This window comes from Taudactylus pleione, unplaced genomic scaffold, assembly GCF_031769625.1.
Source record: "Taudactylus pleione unplaced genomic scaffold, aTauple2 ptg000397bl, whole genome shotgun sequence".
Lineage (NCBI taxonomy): Eukaryota > Metazoa > Chordata > Amphibia > Anura > Myobatrachidae > Taudactylus > Taudactylus pleione.
In genome coordinates this window covers 6,205,251-6,227,801 of record NW_028284799.1, presented here as the reverse complement: position 1 = coordinate 6,227,801, position 22,551 = coordinate 6,205,251, and the positions used below count along the sequence as shown (strand labels likewise).

At 41.0% G+C, this 22,551-nt stretch overlaps 2 protein-coding genes across 4 annotated transcripts in view; one reads left to right on the top strand and one right to left on the bottom strand.

The window, feature by feature from the left end:
• LOC148506737 (multidrug and toxin extrusion protein 1-like) overlaps positions 1 to 19,603 on the top strand; it is a 113,899-nt gene extending 94,296 nt beyond the window's left edge. Inside the window, exons 15-17 of the mRNA XM_088446336.1 lie at positions 2,747 to 2,841; positions 16,679 to 16,745; positions 19,244 to 19,603. Coding sequence (XP_088302462.1) covers positions 2,747 to 2,841; positions 16,679 to 16,745; positions 19,244 to 19,446 — 365 coding nt within the window. The 3' untranslated portion in view covers positions 19,447 to 19,603. The remainder of the gene's footprint in view (positions 1 to 2,746; positions 2,842 to 16,678; positions 16,746 to 19,243) is intronic.
• Positions 19,604 to 21,920: 2,317 nt separating this feature from the next.
• ALDH3A2 (aldehyde dehydrogenase 3 family member A2) overlaps positions 21,921 to 22,551 on the bottom strand; it is a 40,095-nt gene continuing 39,464 nt past the window's right edge. For all 3 annotated transcript variants that reach the window (XM_088446369.1, XM_088446370.1, XM_088446371.1), the window contains one exon: positions 21,921 to 22,309. Coding sequence is in view for 1 of the 3 variants with exons in the window: in XM_088446371.1 (XP_088302497.1) it covers positions 22,301 to 22,309 (9 nt within the window). In the remaining 2 variants the exon portion in view is untranslated. The remainder of the gene's footprint in view (positions 22,310 to 22,551) is intronic.

Below are 22,551 nucleotides of genomic sequence, written 5' to 3'. Positions count from 1 at the left end.
AGTATGTTCTTTTTTTCTATAGCCCAATTTATTATTGATAACTCAATAAATAAGAATCATTTAAAAAACACACAAAAACCCTGTCCACGGTTCCCTCACTCTTGTGATTAAGCTAAACTGAGAATTCTTTTAGGATAAAAACAAATAATGACTAAAGGCAGGGGTCCTAAAGAAGTAGTAGGCTGGACTTTGATGGGGCGTTTCTACAGGTCTCACTGTGCTCTTTTTATGGAGCATTTGCCAGCCAACAAAACTAGGTACACTTGGCACTTAAAGCAGAATTTATTGTTTTAGAAAAACAGCTGCATTTACACAAAAGTGGCCTGTGATGTCATAAGAACATTTGCACTCCACTTTTGCACTAGTATAAATTATCCTTATTATCTTTCAGTGTATGTGCATACTTTCAAGTATGTGCATAATTTAATACACAAAATAGGGACAAAAGTAGTTATTTCTTTTACTACATAAAAGACAGTGTATTTTCCCTGGCCTGAACAGCATACTGATTGGCTGTTATGCCCAAGCGTTTGGCAAGGATTTTGCATTTCCTACTTCTATTTGATCTATTTACCATCGACAGTTCCAGCGATCACAGCATATTGCAGAAATAACTAATTATTATTATTATCCTTTATTTATATGGCGCCACAAGTGTTCCGCAGCGCCTTACAGAGTACATAAACAAATAATTTGACAACTGACTTACAGTACAAAATGGGAAAAGGACATGAATAATATACATTGCTACATTAGTGACCATAACACCTAGATATGCAACAGTGCGTAAGCAACCAAGTGTTAGGTGCCCTGGTGGGGGTAAGAAGTAGGTGAAAGTAAAGTAAGGAGAAGCACAAGAGGGTAGAGGCCCTGCTCGTAAGAGCTTACATTCTAAAGTAATGATATACTACCGTAATCTACCATGCAAGGGCTCTTCTGGGAGCCCGGCAAGAACCCTGGTACTCTGCAAGGGTTTTTCTTTTGTTTTCAGCAGCCTAACGCTGTCAATGAACAGAGTAGTTGAAAATACAAGAGGACATTCCGGTGCTGGGATGTTACATACTTATACCGTGTCTATGATGCAGAGATGTAACTGTAAATTCACTTACAGATGTGTCTATCCTCCATGCGCTACAAGTTGCGCTACACAATGCAGGAGCTCTGTGTGACTTGGTAACGCAGCTTGTGTGTTACATTCGCATTGTGAAAATGACATTTGAAGGGAAGAAATTGCACGAAAAGATGCTCGGTGCTACAGTCACACCATGGTATGGCGCAACTAGATGGGCTGTTTACCATCCAAGGAGGCTAGATGTACGAGGACACATCTGTACTTAACCCATTTAGGGAGAGCACATATGCATGTATCTGATGAGAGCCACAAGGAAGTCACAGATTAATGAAGTAGAACTAGTAACCTCAGAGTTAATAACTTGATATTTGTAACATGGAAATAACCCCAAAAGGCTTAAAAAAATAATTCTTTATATACCGTTTTCACTATAGCAGACCGTATAACATTTATAAAAATCATACATCAAAAAATAACATACAGGCATATAATCCTATGCACCAAAAAATAAAGTAAAATGAAAATAAAACCTAAGAATAAGATTAAATATTTCTCCCCAATAAGTAAAATTGGATGCATTTCAGGCTCCTGGCAGCTTCCTCAAGCAGAAATAGAGTGAATGAATGGAGATGATATGCCCATGTTCAGCTAATATCTTTGTATGTGCATGGATATTTGATCTGGTAGGGAGCCAGCGTTCCCTCTCCAGCTTCGCTTGTCCACTTTTACTGGTAAAGCTAATGCAGTAGTTTACAGCAAAAAGATTTTCATTGCTCAGTAAATTGACATAGTTTCAAAGAGAAAACTTTTGGGGGCAGATGTATCAAACTTAGGAGTGGATTGGTTGGTACTTATTCTCTCTCCAAACTATCATTTTACAGATGTTTGAAAAATGACAGCATTTATAAATATGTGCTTATTACTTCTTGACAATATCCAATCCCACAATTACTACTGATTGATAACACTTGGGAGTATTCAGGGAAAGCCACACTTAGGGGTAAATTTACTAAATTGAGAGTTTTTAGAAGGGAGTTTTAGAAGAGATGCTGCAGAGACCCGGCTTTTCCGGCAAGTGGACGCTTGGAGTTGACGTCATCTCCAAGTGCCACTCAAGCCGGCCAATCGGCAGGCATGCGGCACGATCCAGGTCACCGTGACCCGGATTGCGCCGTTTACACTGCAGGGTTTCACGGGTTATTCCTGTGTTAAACCCTGCAAGATACCTGGTAGGATTGCTGGGTCACTCGACCTGGCAATCCAACCCTTTCCCCTTTTACACCAAGGAGCTCCCCGGGTTAGCCCTGCAATAAACCTGGTTTTAGCTCTGGTGTAAAAGGGTATCAATTTACCCCTTACAGTAAATAAGGGGATATGCAGCATGCTAATTAAAGCCTTAAAACTTTACTTGGAAATCCAAGATTAGAAGGTACTTTTTCATACTGGAATATATAGTAAAGGAAATTATGACTTTTCTCACTTTAAGTGTGCTTTATTTGCAGTTTTACAATTATTTTATTTTGTGATGGGTGATCCTAGTGCTGATTCCAGTGTTATATATTTTACATTATGTTAAAAAGTTTAAGCATGTACTACTGTGTATAAGTTTTGTTCTACTTAGTGGAAATATGTAATCTTGGTTGACAGTTAAAACTTTCTTACTTGCATTGCCAGGTTACTGGATTGGAATGGCAATTGGATTTGCATGCATCATTGTTTGCTTTTGTATTTATTTCTGGAGATTAGACTGGACTCTTATTACAGAAAAGGTATTATTCGTTTAATGTTTCATTCTTATTCTTCATAAATGCAATTACACTTCATTACCATGTCATATGACATACTCTCGCGTACATGTAAGGCGTGGCTATTACTCAATGATCTCTATTTTTTGTTGTGACCTATTTTCTTCCATGTGATAGAGAATACATAAAATCAGGAAAAGTACCCTTGTACCACTCAGTATGGGGTATTACTATGTTTTTCATGGAGTGATCACATAGAACAGGCCTGGCCAACCTGTGGCTCTCCAACTGTTGTGAAACTACAAGTCCGAGCATGCCCTGCAAAAGTTTTGCTATTAAGGAATGCTAAAACTGTGGCAGGGCATGCTGGGATTTGTAGTTTCACAACAGCTGGAGGGCCACAGGTTGGCCAAGCCTTACATAGAATAAGAAAGTATTTTAAGTGGAGCCACTGGACCTTGCTTATTGTGTGACATTCCTGCTCATGCCATCACGCTGGCACTTGCGTGCATGTTGGACCAAATGTGTATGATGTACCCAGAGTAAAGGTATAATTTTTATCACCCTCACCATGCCCTGTTCAACACCAGGCCATGCGCTACTGGCAAAGTGCATACGGGGTGCATGTTTGGTGACACATGCACCACCCCAGCACAGGAGCATATGGTTCACAGACGGGCCACGAATACAAATCTTCCGTGTGCTTCATTTGCCATGGCACTGTCGAAGCTGGATAATTGGCTGAGACAAGATCAGTTTAAAATTGGATCGCAGCGATGCCATCTTGCAACTGGCCGCAAGATGCCATCTTGGAGATGAGATCACAAGACGCCATTTTGCGAATGGCCGCCTAAGCGCCATTTTAGATAAACTCACACTTTAGTACATGTGGCGATATTACTATTAGCATCATGCGATTGCATCTTACACCATTTCTCATGCACACATTAATATGCACAATAGCGCTGTTAACTAGTCGCATATTAGCGAATGCATAAGATTCTGTCTGAAAACGCCAAATATTAGCTTCATGCACATGCATCTGCCCCAAGTTAACTAGCGTCTTTACATCAAACCCCACATACTCACACATTACATATTCACATACAAGGTTCCATAAGCTTTAAGGTATAAGATTCAAGTATGCACATTTATTATAATTGTTAGGAAATAAAGATTATTTCGTAACTAAGCTTTTATACGTGATAAGTAAGCCATGTTTGGTATTGTACTGATGCGTACTCTCTCAACATTATTCCGGTAATATCGATGGAGAGATCGCAACATGCATTCTCAACTTATGGACCGCAGAAACTTCAAGCAACAAAATGTACATTATATGAACAACTGTTAGGATTTGCATGAGGGGGGAAACCAGAGACCACCAGTTGTTAGAGGCTGGATTGTGTCTATTTGAACCAACCTGTTAAATGCCTTGTAACATATGCCCTCTCCTTTAGGACCAATGGTATTAGCAATAAACTTCTCTATTGTGTTGTTTATTTCTGGGGGTATAAATATGTGTGCTCTGACCCTGGGTTCCTAGTCTTCATGCTGAATGCTGATTGACGAGGGGTTGCTTGCTGATGCCTACATCTGGACCAGAGAGTGCTGCATATGTATAACTGTACTTGGGTCTGTATAATTTCTTTGCGCTAAGATTATATGAAGATCATAGCGGGTAACTGCTGTACTTTTTACTTGAATAATACTTTGTACTTTGGAACCACAGGTTCTAGGTCTGGAGTCTTTATTTACTGTTTGACTGCGTACGCAAAATAGCGTCATCCTTAGAGGTTTATAGGACGGATATTAGAAGGTATAGGCAGGGGTATTCATAAGGTTCAAAGGCAGTATCGTTAGTTGGGGGCTCGTAGTGAAGTCACTTACCCACTTATGGTTATCGATTTCTCACCAAAGGGTGGAGTGGCCACATGGAGGGTTTACCTGCAACCGCTCGGTGCTGAGAGATCGCTACCCGTTTTCATGTGAGCCAGGGATGCTGACTAGAATTCAGGGACAAGAGAGGAAAAAGTTTGTTTTCCTTTGTTGATAGAACCTAACATTTAAAGGGGTGCTGCAGTATTGAACACACGGCTGAGTCACAGTTTTGCGCACAGTAAAGATGCACTTTTGTGTACGCAGCTAAAGATTGTCATATGGTTGTGTGGTAGTCGCATTATTGTGTATGCGACTGGTCGCACAATAGCGTATACGTACTTCCGGTTATGCTGCCACGCGTTTAAACAAAGCCGTTGAGGTTTACATTCTTTTCAATTGTTGTCAATATCTGGGTTAACGTGTATTTTTCTGCGCAGGAAAAAAGTGTGTAACAGTGAGTATTTGTTGGTAGGGGTAACTTGTTCCCTAAAGTTAGAGGTACCGTATGACCTTTAAGGGCTGAGTGCTAGCCGCTCGGTAAGCAGCTTACCGTTCTATACACAGTAGCAGGTGTACATGTTGTCTTTGTTGTAGAGAGGTGCGTGGAAGTAGCCGACTTAAACTTCGATAGGTGTGGAAGTTGCCTTCTTAAATCTTATCCGGGTGTGGAGTAGCCTTCTACAAATCTCCACAGGTGTGTGGGCACTGCCGTTTAAATCGTCCACAGGTAAGTGAAAGTATCTTGACTGTCTTTCACCAGTTTAAATCTTTATTGAAAAACGTAGGAGTTGTCTCAGAATGGGAGCCATGCAAACAATAGAGATGTTAGACAATGATGTGCTGCTAATGGAAGCGCCGTTTGGATCGGCCCGTCGTATTATACATACTAAGTACGGTACTTATGCAATAAGGTATTGTGATGTATGGTTTAAAATGACGATGAAGAGTGTTAGACCGTTTCCCAGAATTGGTAGTTTTGATAAAGATGTATTAGATAATGTCGGGGATCACATCAGTTTGATGCGCTCCCGAGAGAAAAATGTCAAATATTATGAATGTTTAAAGTTGTGGCAGCATGAAGGGGATGCATGGCTTAAAAATGCGCAAGCTAGCGTTGCGAGCGCATTGCCAGAGAATACATCCGCGACGCTGAATTGCAATGCGGGCGAGCCGCAAAATGGTGCGCACGTACAGCAAGGTAGCGTTGCGGAAGGTATTGCCAGCAGTTCACGTGCACTACCCCCACCTTATGTGGATGGAGGTGCAAGTACAGTTATCAAAAATACCCATAAAAATGTAACAAGCAATTTGTACCCTCTCTTAAGCAACTATAAAGAAAATGTTCATGATGTAGATGATGAGCCTATTGTAATGTCTGCCATTTCCCATGCTGTACAAATGGTAGATGCTACGCCACGACAATCACGAGTGGTGCCGCCATCTCCATCGGTAACAGCAAGGGAAGTGCTAACACCCTCTGCACCCGTAGAGGAAGTTGTTAATACCATACGTAGCAGCAACAGATTAAACCCCCAGCCAGGTAACAAGGTCAAAGGTAGCAGCGGTACCGGTCTGCATCCCATTCGGACAATAACTGTTTTGAATGGGAATGCTGATGCGAATGGTGTAGTGCCAACGAGGGAAGTGGTAATGCATTGTCCTTGGACAAGAGCAGAACTAAATTTCATCATAAATGATTTCCCCGATCACAAAAAGGAACTAGCCAAATGTCAGAGATTTTTGAGGAATTTGGGTAGTTCTCATGAGCCAAATAATAAAGATTGGCGTGTGGTGTTAAGGGCCTGTCAACCACATAATACGGACGTGACAAAAGTTATCACGGATTGTGTATTGGATGGTGACATTCCCTTAACGGACCAAGTAAACCAAGGTAACATTTCCCGCATTGTAACTCAATTGGGTATATATTTTCCGGTAGTAGTTAACTGGAACAAAATTTTCACCATAAAGCAAAAGGAGAGTGAATCTGCAGAAGAGTATTGTGACCTGGCTCTGCAGGCTATCACCCAGTACACTGGGATAGAAGATATTAAAGATAGCACTCACCACAGGGGAATGATAGTCACGGTACTCATGGACGGTCTTAAGGAAAACTTAAAGACTTGGGTTCTGACCTCACAACCTGGCTGGAGGGGAGTCACAATAGATACACTCATAGAATCTGCCATAGAACATGATAAGAACAACTCAAAGAAGAGAGAGACCCAGAGCGAAAAACTAATGGCTGTCAGTATTCAAGCTCTGGAAGGAATGATGGTAACATCACAGCCAACAGACACAGTTGCATCTACACACACACCTACACCTGAACAGTTACATGTCCTCACTAATCCCACGCAACAGCAAACACAGCTCTATTCTACTAACCCTACACAACCACAGGTCCCACACTACTCACAAACTTCATATCCCCCACAATACCCTTATTCTCCATATCCCTACCCATATCCACCACCTTTTCCCACTGCTCAAACCTCACAACAACCTGTGTCTTCATCCGATCCACGAAAATGTTTTAATTGTAACCAGCCAGGACATTTAAGTAGAACCTGCAGAGTAAAAAGGGTAGGACCCCCAAACCAGAGAGTACCTGGATATCCCCATAAGGGATATGCACAGAGACCAGCAAATATCCAGCAAGCACCAGCTCCAATTGTGGCCGTTAATGCTTTATTGGAGAATGGTAGCCAATGCTAGGGGTCAGGTCATACCTGTAGTCTACAGATAGTCAGGTTAACAGGAAGTACTAGGGAAGAACCGGTCATGATGGTTGATGTAGCTGGTACTGAATATCCTTTTCTTGTAGACACATGGCCGACCAGGTCAGTGATAAAATCTCCCGTTAATTTACAGGTGACCAACGACACAGTACCAACAATGGTTGTAACAGGTAAAGTGCAACATTATCCTTTAACAAAGTCCACAGAGGTTACTATTGGGCCGTTGCATACCAGGCATTCTTTCCTTCTGGCTGCTGCGGCTCTTACTAACCTGCTGGGTAGAGATTTGTTATGTAAGATGGGATGTGTCATATATTGCACCCCTGATGGTGTATTTCTAGATATCCCAGAGAGAGTTGCGCACGAGGTGCAGGATATGTTGGACACTCCCCAAAGGATAATGTATCACTCTACCAGTTTAAATGAAAATCCATCTCAGGTAGATCAAATGTTGTCCCAAATTCCAGATTCCCTTTGGACTAAGGATGGACAGGACACTGGATTAATGGCAAATGTAAGCCCCGTAATGGTAAATTTAAAAGGCGGTAGGCAAGCTCCAAAAATTCCCCAGTATCCACTAAAACAGGAGGTGGAATTAGGGGTTTTTCCAATAATTGAGCGATTATTGCAACAGGGAATTTTAGTTCATACAGCTAGTGTAGCCAACAGTCCCATCTTTCTGGTGAAGAAGAGTGGTGGGAGGGGTTACAGGCTGGTACATGACCTTAGAGAGGTTAATAAGGTACTAGAGAGCCAATTCCCCGTAGTGCCAAATCCAGCTGTCATTCTTATGCAGATACCTCCAAATGCAACCCATTTCACTGTCATTGACCTCTGTTCTGCTTTCTTCTCTGTGCCTCTCCACCCTGACTGTCAGTATCTATTCGCATTTACATACAGAGGTGTACAATATACATGGACACGGTTGCCCCAAGGTTTCATAGACAGCCCCAGTATCTTTACCCAGGCATTGCACGACTGTTTACAATCTTTTCAACCTGCAAATGGATCTGTTCTAATTCAATATGTGGATGATTTATTGCTGTGTTCTGATTCATTTATGTCATGTTTGAATGATACTAAACTTTTGTTGCTTCATCTCTCGCATACAGGACACAAGGTTGCTAAGGACAAACTACAGCCGTGCCAATCCAGAGTAAAATATTTGGGACACTGCCTAACCCAGGGGTTAAGACATCTCACAAATGATAGAATCCAGGCCATACAGAACATGACACTGCCGCAGAATCAACAGCAAATTCGTACCTTCTTGGGAATGTGTGGATACTGTAGAATGTGGATCCCAGGTTGTTCTATTTTGGCCTTGCCTTTACAGGACTTAATCTCTTCCTTAAAGTCCGATCGTGTCATACACACAGAGGAATCAGAGCAGGCTTTCCTTAATCTTAAGGATAGTCTGACAAAAGCTCCTGCATTGGGAATACCTGATTATGAAAAACCTTTTGATTTGTATTGTACGGAAGCCGATGGTTGTGCTGCAGGTGTCCTTACACAAACACATGGTGATGCCAGTAGGCCCATAGCATACTACAGTGCCCAATTGGACACTGTGGCAAGATCACTTCCCACCTGTTTGAGAAGTGTAGTAGCTACCGCTTTATTGGTGAGTAAAAGTGATGACGTAGTATTGGGTCATGATATGATTGTATACATTCCCCATGCTGTATCTGCTCTGCTGAACTCTGCTCAAACCAGACACATCTCTTCGGCTAGGTTTACCAAATGGGAACTAGCTCTAATCACACCTGCAAACACCACTGTTAAACGTTGCAGCACGCTGAACCCAGCAACGTATTTACCATATGTACAACATGATGTACAAAGGGTGGAAGGAGACGAGTTGCTGGCGGAGGGTGAGTTCAGCGGACATAATGATACACACGATTGAATGGAATATCTGAATCAGACCTTTACTGCTAGACCTGACATACACGACACACCTTTAGAGAATGTAGATGTGACTTTTTACACGGATGGTAGGTGAATTATGTACAGGTTATGCTGTTGTAAATGACATAGAAGCCAAACCTCTTGGTCCTCCTCACTCAGCCCAGGTGGCAGAGTTAGTAGCACTAACTAGAGCGTGTGAACAGGCAGCAGGCAAATATGCTAACATTTACACTGATTCGAGGTAGGCATTCGGGGTGGTGCACGATTTCGGGGCTCTATGGCGTCTGAGAAATTTTATGACAGCAGCAGCCACACCAGTTGCACATTCCCGACACATAAAACATCTTTTAGAAGCAATCCAACTGCCCAAAGCGGTGGCAGTAATCAAGTGTAAAGCCCATACATGTGAGGATGACCCGGTGTCACTGGGCAACAACAGAGCCGATGAAGCTGCAAAATGGGAAGCAGGGTTAAAAATTCTTTCTCCCACTGAAAAAATGTCTTTCCAAACAATTGATATGCTGAAATTAATTGAGATGCAAAATTTGTGTTCAATTCCGGAAAAGTCCATTTGGAAGTCCAAGGGATGTGGGCAAGAGTCCTCCGGGCTCTGGAGGGACGTACAAGGTAAGCCAGTAGCCCCCAAGGCATATTACCCCAGCCTGGCTGAGGCAGCACACGGTCTGACTCATCTGAGAAAGCAAGGTATGTGCAAGTTGGTGAGAGCATACTGGTGCGCACCAGGTTTTTCTTCACAAGCAGAAAAGATAGCAATGTCCTGTCTGACCTGCTTGAGAAAGAACATAGGGAAAGCGATCCCTACCGAACCGTCCCACATTCCACTGACTGATGGACCTTTCCAGGTGATACAAATTGATTTCATCCAATTACCACCCTGCAGGAATCTTAAGTATGTATTAGTGTGCACTGATGTATTTTCTAATTGGGTTGAGGCCTACCCAGTGGCCACTAATACTGCTGTGTTTACTACCAAGAAAATAGTTCAGGAATTTGTATGCAGATACGGTATCCCTAAAATCATTGAGAGTGACAGGGGTACTCATTTCACAGGTGATGTTTTTCAAAATATGTGTAAGCTGATGGGTATTAATAGTCGACTTTACACCCCCTACCGACCGCAAGCCAGTGCCAAGGTAGAGAGGATGAACGGGACTATTAAAAATAAGTTAAGTAAAATCATGGCAGAGACTGGACAAGGTTGGCCAGAAGCATTACCGTTGGTCCTGCATAGTATAAGGACCTCTCCCAGACCCCTTCTAAATCTGTCTCCCTTTGAAATACTGTTCGGTAGACAACCTCATTTGATTATAAGTCCACAGGAAGACTTGAAAGGTAACAACGAGGTAACTAAAAAGTATCTTATATCAATGATTAAGCAGTTAAAACAACAGTAGCAGAAACTGAAATTGTTGTCCAATGATATGCCTGAAACTAACTGTCATGATGTTGAACCAGGAGAATATGTTATGATCAGAAATTTCTTTCGTTCAGGTTGTTCGACTGATTGGTGGGAAGGTCCGTACTAGGTTCTGCTGACAAGCACTACATCTTTGGAGGTGGCTGAGTGAGATACCTGGGTCCATTCCACTCACTGCAAAAAGGTCAACCAACCGGTGGAGAAACGAGTCGGAGACAAGGCTGATAGCGTGAACTTGTCGCTCGTGAGCTTGTTCCAGGAGGATTGAAAAGGTCGTAGTGAGATACCTGAACTAAAAGAAATCTGCAGGTCTTGTTGTGGCAATGGACGGGCCTGCTGTGTTCATTTTCATATTCTCTTTTAGAGTGTTCACCATCCTGGTCGGTTCGGGAATGTCCGGTTTCTGTGAAGGGGGACCGATTGTGGAGAGGAGAGTTGATGGCAGTGCTGATGGAGTGGAGTCAGAAGGAGTGCAATGCCAATCAGGGGAGTGTCTGACCAATCTTAGTACTGTTATTGTTAAGAGAGCTGTTATTCTGGATACTCGGGGATGGTGTGGAGGTTTATCGTCTGAAGATTCCTGTGTTTGTGAGCTTTGTGGGTCCCTAGTTGATGAGAATTGTATCCAACGGTGCCAACCTAAATATAACCCGTACTGGGGTGGGTATCCTTTAGAGGATTATCATAGCATGGTAGACAAAGTGTTAAATCAAACTGATTGCTGGGTGTGTGTGCGAAAGATGGATGAAATTCTGCAGCTAAAATGGGAATTTCGTAAGAACCATAATGCTTCAGTGGCTGAAGTAGGGGAGAAGATAGAAGGATGGATTTCATGGCTGAACCCAGTGAAATGGTTCTCAGGTCTAGGGGAATGGGTCCAGGAAGTGATCACCAGCATAGGCAAATTCTTAATCCTTATACTGATTATCATCTTAATGATTGGTATATGTGTCCGGTGTGTTCCTATTGTGTTGAAGTGTGGAAAATGTAAAAATAGAGTAAAACGAAAGAACGAAATTATGATGGTGGTCAGTATGAATAATGAGGTAAATACAGAACTGCATTACAACCCTGAACTAGGAAATACCATCATTTAATGTATTATATTTAGACCTGCATAGAATGTATTATTGAAATGTTATTTTAAAACACCTTAGATAATGTAAAGTCTCAAATTTCCCCTTCAAGACTGCCTTTATAGGACTGGTGTATCCCCACACCTTTCACATGATCTTCCAAGATCCGCGGTGTGCGTATAAAAGTAGTTTTATGTCCCCACTCAGAGACACATTATTGATGGATGAAGAATCACCTTGTTCCATCCCATAGTAACACTAAATAGTATATAAATGTAAGCCTAAATTATATTTTAAAAATCAGATTGTGATAGCATGTTGTTCGCTATCAAAGGGTGGACTGTCGAAGCTGGATAATTGGCTGAGACAAGATCAGTTTAAAATTGGATCGCAGCGACGCCATCTTGCGACTGGCAGCAAGACGCCATCTTGGAGATGAGATCACAAGACGCCATTTTGCGAATGGCCGCCTAAGCTCCATTTTAGATAAACACACTTTGGTACATGTGGCGATATTACTATTAGCATCAGGCGATTGCATCTTACACCATTTCTCATACACACATTAATATGCACAATAGCGCTGTTAACTAGTCGCATATTAGCGAATGCATAAGATTCTGTCTGAAAACGCCAAATATTAGCTTCATGCACACGCATCTGCCCCAAGTTAACTAGCGTCTTTACATCAAACCCCACATACTCACACATTACATATTCACATACAAGGTTCCATAAGCTTTAAGGTATAAGATTCAAGTATGCACATTTATTATAATTGTTAGAAAATAAAGATTATTTCGTAACTAAGGTTTTATACGCGATAAGTAAGCCATGTTTGGTATTGTACTGATGCGTACTCTCTCAACATTATTCCGGTAATATCGATGGAGATATCGCAACATGCATTCTCAACTTATGGACCGCAGAGACTTCAAGCAACAAAATGTACATTATATGAACAACTGTTAGGATTTGCATGAGGCGGGAAACCAGAGACCACCAGTTGTTTGAGGCTGGATTGTGTCTATTTGAACCAACCTGTTAAATACCTTGTAACATATGCCCTCTCCTTTAGGACCAATGGTATTAGCAACAAACTTCTCTATTGTGTTGTTTATTTCTGGGGGGTATAAATATGTGTGCTCTGAGCCTGGATTCCTAGTCTTCGTGCTGAATGCTGATTGACGAGGGGTTTCTTGCTGATGCCTACATCTGGACCAGAGAGCTCTGCGTATGTACACCTGTACTTGGGTCTGTATAATTTCTTTGCGCTAAGATTATATGAGGATCATAGCGTGTAACTGCTGTACTTTTTACTTGAATAATACTTTGTGCTTTGGAACCACAGGTTCTAGGTCTGGAGTCTTTATTTACTGTATGACTGCGTACGCAAAATAGCATCATCCTTAGAGGTTTATAGGAAGGATATTAGAAGGTATAGGCAGGGGTATTCATAAGGTTCAAATGCGGTATCGTTAGCACAGATAAAGTACTTAAATGTTGTATTAAGCAACCTTTAACCCCGAACAAATATTCAGTGCACAACTAGTTCGGATATCATCTGCATCCTTTTTCTCTTCTTTAAGACATTGAGGGGTCTAGTTACTAAGGGGAGAAAAGGGGGAAAAACGGTAAAGACAGAGAAAATCCCCGTACATACCGCTTCTCAGTATGTACTAAAGGGATTTTCTCTGTCGGCAGCCTGCCAGCGCTAAGTGCAGGCTACAATATCACACTGCACCTGGGGCACTTAGCGCTGCCATATACACCTATGACAGCGCTAAGTGTCCCAGGTATTACTAAGAGATGTCACTTACCGTCTGCTGACTTCTCCAGCGCTGATATCGCCTACTGTAGCTGCCGTTACCTCCTCACTAGAGAAGCAGGACTTCAGCTGTGTCAGGTTGGCCGTTTTTAAATAAAATTTGTTGAAAAAAAAAAAAAAAGTCACTGCTGTTGCTGCCGGACGGAGCCTGGAGATGGTGAGTAACACACAGGGCTGTAGGGGAAGGGAGTGTTAGCTGTTACCGCCGAGGGGGTGACTTAACGTTCACCCTCCTCGGCTGGTCTATTTTTACTAACGGCTGCGTTAGCCAGCTCCTGATTCGCAGTGGAGGCAGGCGAAGCAGGAGTGGCATTAACGCAGCATCTTAGTAAATAGATCCATTAGTGCTGTTAGTGCTCCCTGCAGAATGAGTTTGGGAAACACTGGTATAGACTAATAACAATTGTACTGTTCTACTGCATGGTTTCTCACAAGGGTTATGTTTAAAGGATTACCTTTAGTTTCGTTAATTACTGCATACGATCAGGTCAGTATTCATGATTCACATTCACACGGGAAATTCTCAGATTATGCCTGACTGACAGTACAGTACTTAGGGCAGAGGTTTCCCAAACTCGGTCTTCAAGGCACCCTAACAGTCCAGGTTTTAAGGATATCCATGCTGCACCACAGGTAACTTAATTAGTACCACAGTCAATTTGAGTTAACCACTTGTGCTCAAACATGAATAGCTCTAAAACCTGCGCCGTTGTGGTGCCTTGAGGACTGCGTTTGGGAACCTCTGACTTAGAGACCTATTTATCATTAATGAATATTTGTGGCATATTGCCAGAAAACATCCGTTTTCATGGGATCACCCCAATGTATGAAGGAGGGACCGCAGCTGTTCTCTCCGAAATCTGCTTTGGTCCCTCCGTTTCCGGCAGCAATCACAGTCCCGATAGGCTTCTATGGGGGATGCAAAGCTGTTAGATTCTGAAGATGGCATTAGCCACTGTAGCCTATGGGCTATACTTCACAAAATTTACCGGGAGAGCGTTCCTCTGCAACCTACCCTGGCAGTGGGTGATCAGTAGACCCCCGCATGTGCTGGAGTCCCGATAGAGGACATCCCAGGGATGGACTCTTTTCAGAGCTCCTGTCCCTGCATGTGGTATGTGATACATTCTGGTATTATATACCGCAATGCGATTTCTGCCGATATCGCACCCGGATTGAACTGAAAATGTTATTGATAAATGGGCTTCTTAGTACTTTGCTCATGTTTAGTGGTAGGTGGCTATCTCCTCTATCAGCAGTACACTGAGGAATAGCCGTACGCACCTGGGAAGTCACCCATCATCCACTGACACACCAGAGTACAGAAAACAACAATTTGTCGTCCTCTCCCTTTGTGGACTGGTTCAGGGGGTGTAATGTTGACCCATAGCTCAAACTCCAAATAGCTGTGTCTGGTTTCATGAAAAAGAAAAAACTCAGCAGTAACAAACTAATATGCAGGGGGACAACAAAGGTCCGTTATGCTAATTCAGAGTATTTTGCACTGATAAACGTTTTATTTTACGTTGAGAACCCAAATAAATACTAGAGATGAAAATCACTGATTCTAGTGCAGATGACAAACCTTCCAATGTTAATCATTCTATCCAGTGCAAAATATTCCACTCTCATTCTTTTAATTTACAACTTATTCATATGCCATGTAGTTTACTGTCAAAATTATATATATTTCAACCTTCAATCAATGTATATGTGCAGTGCCTTCCTCAAATGGAAGGTTACGCTAATATTCCCCTGAAGTTGGCACCCTGATGACAGTACACAAATATGCTGAAACAATTTTCCAGTTTTCTTCTAAATGCCACTTGTGGATGAAGTATATATACATATATAATCTCAACAATAGCATTAAAACCACCTGCCCAGTATTGTACAGGTCCCTCTCGTGCCACTAAAACAGCTGACCCCTGGAGGCATTGACTCCACAAGACCTCTGGAGGTGCCCTGTGGAATCTGTCACCAAGATGTTATCAGCAGATCCTTTAAATTGCGAGGTGGGGCCTCCATGGCTTATACTAGTTTTTCCATCACATTCCACAGATACAAATTCAGATTGAGATCTGGGGAATTTGGAGACTTTAAACGCTTTGTCATGTTCCTCCAGCCATTTTGAACCATGTTTGCAGTGTGCATTATCCTGCTGAAAGAGACCACTGCCATCATGGAATACAGTTGCCATTAAGGGGTGTACTTGGTCTGCAACAATGTTTAGGTAGATAATACATGTCAAATTAACATCCACATGAATGGCAGGACTCAAGGTTTCCCAGATTATCACACTGCCTCCACAGGCTAGTCTTCTTCCCATAGTGCATCCTGGTGCCATTTCTTTACCAGGTGAACGGCACACATCCGCATGAAAACGTGATTCACCAGTCCACGCTACCTTCTTCCTTTGCTCCATGGTCCACTTCTGATGCCCACTTGTCCATTGTAGGCACTTTTGGTAAGGGGTGTATGTGTGTATATATATATATATATATATATTTTTTTTTTTCATTTTATATATATAGCCTTATTACAAAAACTACACACATTTAACTTCCAATAAATCTGGGTGCTGTAGTCACATAGCAAAAATGCACACAAGGTTTCAGTCCCAAAGAACCAAAAGCTGTATCGGTCCTACAGGAAGGTGGTTGTACAGCTGTTGGCTCATGCTGCTTTTTCATTTGAATTGAGCATAGGGCACTTTTGATAAGTATTAACCCTTGTGTGAAATATATGCTGCTGCTGTATTTTATTGTGACCATGCTGCTTTATGGTGTTTTAAGGCTGCTATGATATAAAACAAGAAACTTGCACTTTAGTATGGCGATGTGCTGGTGTCTTTTGGTTCTTTGGGACTGAAACATCTATATCTATCTATATGTATATAATATATTCTATCCAGGACTGTTAACTATGAAATAAGCAATGTGTATGCTATGGCATTTATATAACGATTTAATTTTTTTATTTTTAGGCACAGGAACGTGTATGTTTAAAAACAGAACTAGTAAAATTTTTTGAGCATAGAATCGATACCCCAGGTATGTAATGCATTGGTACAGAACATCAGATCCTTTCAATGTTTAAGCACTTGAGATGCGTATACAGGGTGGCCATAATTACTTATTTTTTTCCTTTTTATTTCAAAAAGTCAGCGATACAGGGAATATGGTGCTGTACAATGTAAAAATAGCGTGAAAATGGACAAAGTGGAGTGGAATTTTGAATTCCACATAACTTGCACATTGCTGTTCCCTATAACTGTACAGCTGGATCAAGAGTGTGAGCAGTAGTTATTTATAGTAGTGTGGCACACGTAAGTGTAGCGTTCCCCCTGCAGAGGCTACCTGTTGTGGAATCTGCAGCTCCTGAAACCCTGGTGTAAAAATATGCTGCTCATCTGCACCTATCTTACTAACAAAACAAATAACGTAAAATATAAATAGTGTGGCCACCCTCTAAAAGTGACTAGCAGGGAAACAACAATCACGTTTCTGTGCTCTTTAAAAGCATCAACCAGCACAAGGCTATGCTTGGCTGGATTGATCACACTATAACAGGGAAACATACACAATGTAATGCCAGCCAGACTAGTCAGCACATGACAGAAACCCTAAGGAAATAAGACCTGCAAAAAAATAAAAAATGTGCCATCTCTTACCCAGGGCAAACCATTTCCTTGCTGTATACATTAGGACACATTCTGGCACCCCTGGGGTGGTGGGTGCCAATATGATTATACAAGTTACAGCAAACCATGAACTGTTTGGGCATGTTGGTACTTGTACAGCTGGGAAGGGGGCGGGTCAACTAGATTCAATCCTGTGATGACCAGTCTATGGCCGGTTGCTGATTTTGACAGCAACTCCATGCTTGTGACCAGCCAAGGTATTTTTGGGAGGAGAAGAGGAGCACACATTTTTATTTTGTACTTTTATTTAAGCCAGAGGTTCCCAAACTCTGCCATTACAGTCCAGGTTTAAGGATATCCATGTTTGAACACAGGTGACTTAATTAGTATCTCAGTCAATTTGATTTAACATCTGGACTCAAGCATGGATATCCTTAAAACCTGTACAGTAATGAGTTTGGGAAACCCTGGGTTATGTAATAGGTGAACAGTTGACATTTCAGCAATACTGCCTCTAAGGGCTGCATTCAATTAGGTGAGAAAAGTCGCGTTTGGCAAAAAGCGTTCACAGGACGTTTTCGCCCCATTCGTCAGTTTTGATGCGATCCTTTTGCATACTTTCCCAATGCGCACTCCCACTCTTTGCCCTATCCAATTGCAAAACACACAAACACATATGTGCGATAACTGCGCATGGCGAAACTCGCAAAAAGTCCAGCACATTTTGGGGAAATCACTGTACACCATGAAAAGCCTAACTGCCACTGGAAATCAATATAGAAGTTTATTAATAGCCCTAATAAGAGTATTTTAGGGTTCTTAAATTGAGTCAAACGGCTGTTATATGCATGTTTGCATAAGTGTGGAAAGAGTATAGAAAGCGATTTTGTTTGGAGAAAATAATTGCTGTAGTTAAATTGGGGGTACAATAAAATGTGTGCTAGTATATGAGTGCATATAGAGTGCAGCTGCCACCTGCAATCCTAAAAACACCTGTCCCATCCATACAGCCCCCCAAAATACCTCACCCAGTACTTTACATTTCATTATAAGGGGGAATTAAGCTCATTTAATTTTTTTTGCCTGATTAGTCACTAGGAGAGGGGGGAAGGAGAGGGGGGAGGGAGAGGGGGGAGAGAGTCGGAGTCCAAAGGGCTCTCAAACAAGTCCCCAGATTTTTAGCCACAAATACGGATTTTGCACATTTTATCACCTGCTCTGATCTGGGGTAAAATGTTTAGCAGATTTCTGCCTATGGAGTCTTCGCACACACTCCGGCAATTGGATATCGCGCTATGCACGTATGCGTGAAAAGTTCACACCCACAAACGCTTTTCGACAAACTAGACATTTCGCACCTACTTGAATACGGACCTGAATGTATTACCAGTTATTTATATGGCGTACACATATTCCGCAGCACTTTACAGAGAATATTTAGCTGTTCACATCAGTCCCTGACTTCAGTGGAGCTTACAGTCTATGATCCCTACCACATATATACACGCAAATTTTTTGGGGGGAGCCAATTAACCTACCAGTATATTTTTGGACTGTGAGAGGAAACCCCACGCAAACATGGGTAGATAAATTTAAAGCGGCAATCATTTAGAAGGCTTAACCATCCTTACAAATGATTGTCACTTTAGAGATTATGGGGCAGATGTATGAAGCTCTGGAAAGTGATAAAGTGCAGAGTGATAAATGACCAATCAGCTCACAACTGCCATGTTACAGGCTGTGTTTGAAAAATGACAGGTGGGAGCGGATTGGCTGGTCATTTATCACTCTGCACTTTATCACTTTCCACAGCTTCATACATCTGCCCCAATGACTTGCCTAGAATATTCTCTTGTACCAGAATTATTTTTTTATTTACTAAAAGCTAATCTCCATTCTTCCTGTCAGATTATATAGAACTAACTAACTATGCAGCCATGGACAGCAGCAGCACAGAATCTGAGCTTCATAAAAGCATTACTTCAGAGGTTTCAAGAGAGGATAAGCAAGCACTGAAGAGACTCATTGTCCGGCGAGTTTTTGAGGCAGGAGCCGTTATTTCAACTTTTTTAATTGCACTTATTATAAAACTCACTGTTAAAAGGCAATAGTTTCTATCCCATCAGTAACAGTGATGGTCTGAGGCACTGCTCTTGCACACAGAGTAAAGGGATACAAAAGGGTCTGGAACAATAAGAGATCACAGCTCGGAATGTAGTAATGCAGCAAAGTATGAAGAGCTTTGGTACACAGTTACTTCCACTTATCCTTCTGGTTTCAAGTTCACTTTATGAAACAAAAATTATTGTGAAACCTCTTTCACATGTTTTGTGGTGTCCTATATTAAATTACATGGAAATAGAATGTGTATTTAGTGTTTTTCTTTACCGATTTGTAATCCCTGTGTGTGTACAAGTCTACTATGCCTCTATAACAGTGGTTCTCAACTCCAGTTCTCAAGTACCACCAACAGGTCATGTTTTGTGGATTTATTTAATCATGCACAGGTGAGTTAGTCCATTTTGCTGGGTCAGTAATGATACCACCTGCTTCCATAGAAAGAAATCCTCAAAACATGGCCTGTTGAGAACTCCTGCACATGCGTGCACATTTATGCTCGGTCTCCTGATGTGGCGAGCAGACATGTGTGATAAGTTGGCAGCTTGGCAGGACTTTAGATGCCCAAATGGAAGTTTGGGCGCCCAGAGTAGGACTTTATAGACGGAGTTAGCTGCTATACGCAGTTAAACCCTGTGCTTTTGGGAGCGCACATCCAGCACAGGCGACCAAACGAAGCAACAATTTAATTGCTCCGTTGGGCTCCCAAACAACAATTGAATCGCCCACTTAAAATAGGTGTGTGGTCATCAACAGTTGAAATAAAGTCTAAACCTTCAAGACACTTACTGTACAAATCAGATCATACTGGTTGCAGTTTTGTGTGTCTAGGAGGGAACAAATGAAAGTGTACTATAAACATTTGAGTCTCCCCAACTTATCCTATAGTAAGCATGCTCTTCAAGCAAGTTGTTTTGGGAAGCAATTTATGTCCAGCAATGAAATTGTTTGAGAGTAAAAAATAAATTACTATTTGACAATTATTACAATGAAATAATAGAGCTACCTACTGTTTAACCACACACTGAAAGATCACAGAGGTTCAGGTGGTTGGGTTAAACGGAAAAAAAGTATTATAATATTTGGTTTAATGTATATTGCAGAACTGCATAGCATGAGGATTACTGACTAATTGCCTCTGTGGCCTCTAAGACCTGTGTGCATGACAGTTGAATGGACAATGCATCACACATGTAATAAAACTTTATTTGGAATTGTTAATATGAAATAACAAACAAGAAAAATACTTTCTGATCAATGATATTATATTAAAATAAAACATCCATTTATATAGGTTTAAAAAAAAAAAAATTACATTCAATTAAGGGTACTATTTTTTTATTACTTGTAATTCATTTAGACAAGTAAAATAGGAGATATAGGTCTTTGCAATAGTGCAAATATGATTTTTCAGAAACTAATTGTATTTATATATTGAAGATGAATAAAAATGTTTTAAAAGTTTAAACACAATGAAGATGTAAAATAGAATTATTCCCTAGTTCTCACGCAACCACGTCCCAATAGTTTACCCAAATATTACATTTTCTTCATCTATGCATTTTATATTAAATTTCACTGAAGTGTTTTAGGTAGAAGTATACCAAAAAATAGAAATACTACTGTTACTACAGTACTCTACAAATCAGGCTTTTATCTCTCCATGTAAAAGTGTTATATGGGTGTTTTATATATATTATATACATATTTCAATCCATTTCAGCTAAAAGCAAAGACAATTGTACCAGACGACATATACAATATATTTACCTTACTGCTCATAAGCTCATTTATTGGTTGGTAAGTGACTGGAATCTGACTTTTATAGACATAAAAGACAGCACAGCTTGAGCATATTTTAAATAATTTTCTAATTAACCAAAATCCAGAGCTGTTCTGACATTCAGATGTGTAGTGTGATGCAAACTGGTCATGTAGTGGGGTGTTCAGGTTCATTTCCGCTTTGCTGCAGATAAGCTATTACTTATGTCCAGCTATTCTGTCCTTGGACAGTCCTATTATGGTGCAATGTTTAACACTACACAACTCTCTACTTGGAAGCCCTCAGGATGGACGTGATGTCTTCTTTTTACACAGTGAGGACTTTGCTAGGAAGATATCCCCTTATTGTGTAACCTACAGAATTGTTGGGAGAGGGAATTCTGCAGTAGACAGAACCAATTACAACGCTAAATTGCTCATACAGAATACTGCATACACCGATGTAAATGCTCATTGCATGGACATGGAACCTGTGGGACATAATTAGTGCAGTAGGACAATGACTGCATTCATGTCAGATTGTGGTCATCTGGTAGCAGATGTTAGTAAAAATGGTCATATGTTTTAGGACTATACACAGCTAAATGGATATACAATTAACAAACAAGCTGTTGGAATCATTACGCCCCTCTGCAGCATGTAAAAGTGACAAAAGCTACCTGAAAAGACCACAAGACAATACCTCTAAAAATGTGAATCCCCCAATTCTGCTTTAATGAAGGAAGGGATAGAATAAGCGAAATAAATGCTTTTTGCTAATAACTAAAGAAGGAATTACGTGTTTGTTTCTACAACGCTGATTGCAATATTGTACAATTTTACCACATATAAAAATAGCTTCTGTTATGGTAACAAGCATCTTATTTTATAAAAGAAGATAAAAAAAAAACTTATAGGACATTAGGAAGACAGGTTAAACCAGTGTACCTGAAGGATTTAGTTTTATATAGCAGCAGAAAATATTTTCATTTACAAAGAAATGCTTTCACACAATGCATAGACACAGAATTAGAAAGAACCAAGAATAGGTAGGGCTCTTGAACATTTCCTATCCATCTCCCACTGTTAGATCATCTGCAAAACAAAATGGACACCTGATTTTAATCACAAATAGTTTAAATCATAGTGCACCGAACATTACATCAACTACCACGGCTTTCTATAAGAAATCTCTATTAAGGCATTTAAATAATGCAGCTAAAGCTGGCCACACATCTAAAGATTATATGTCCAACCAGCCAACTAGTTGATTGGTTGGAATGAAAATCTGGTAAGGTATGAAAGCAAATGACAATCAGCAATTTGCTCCCAAACAC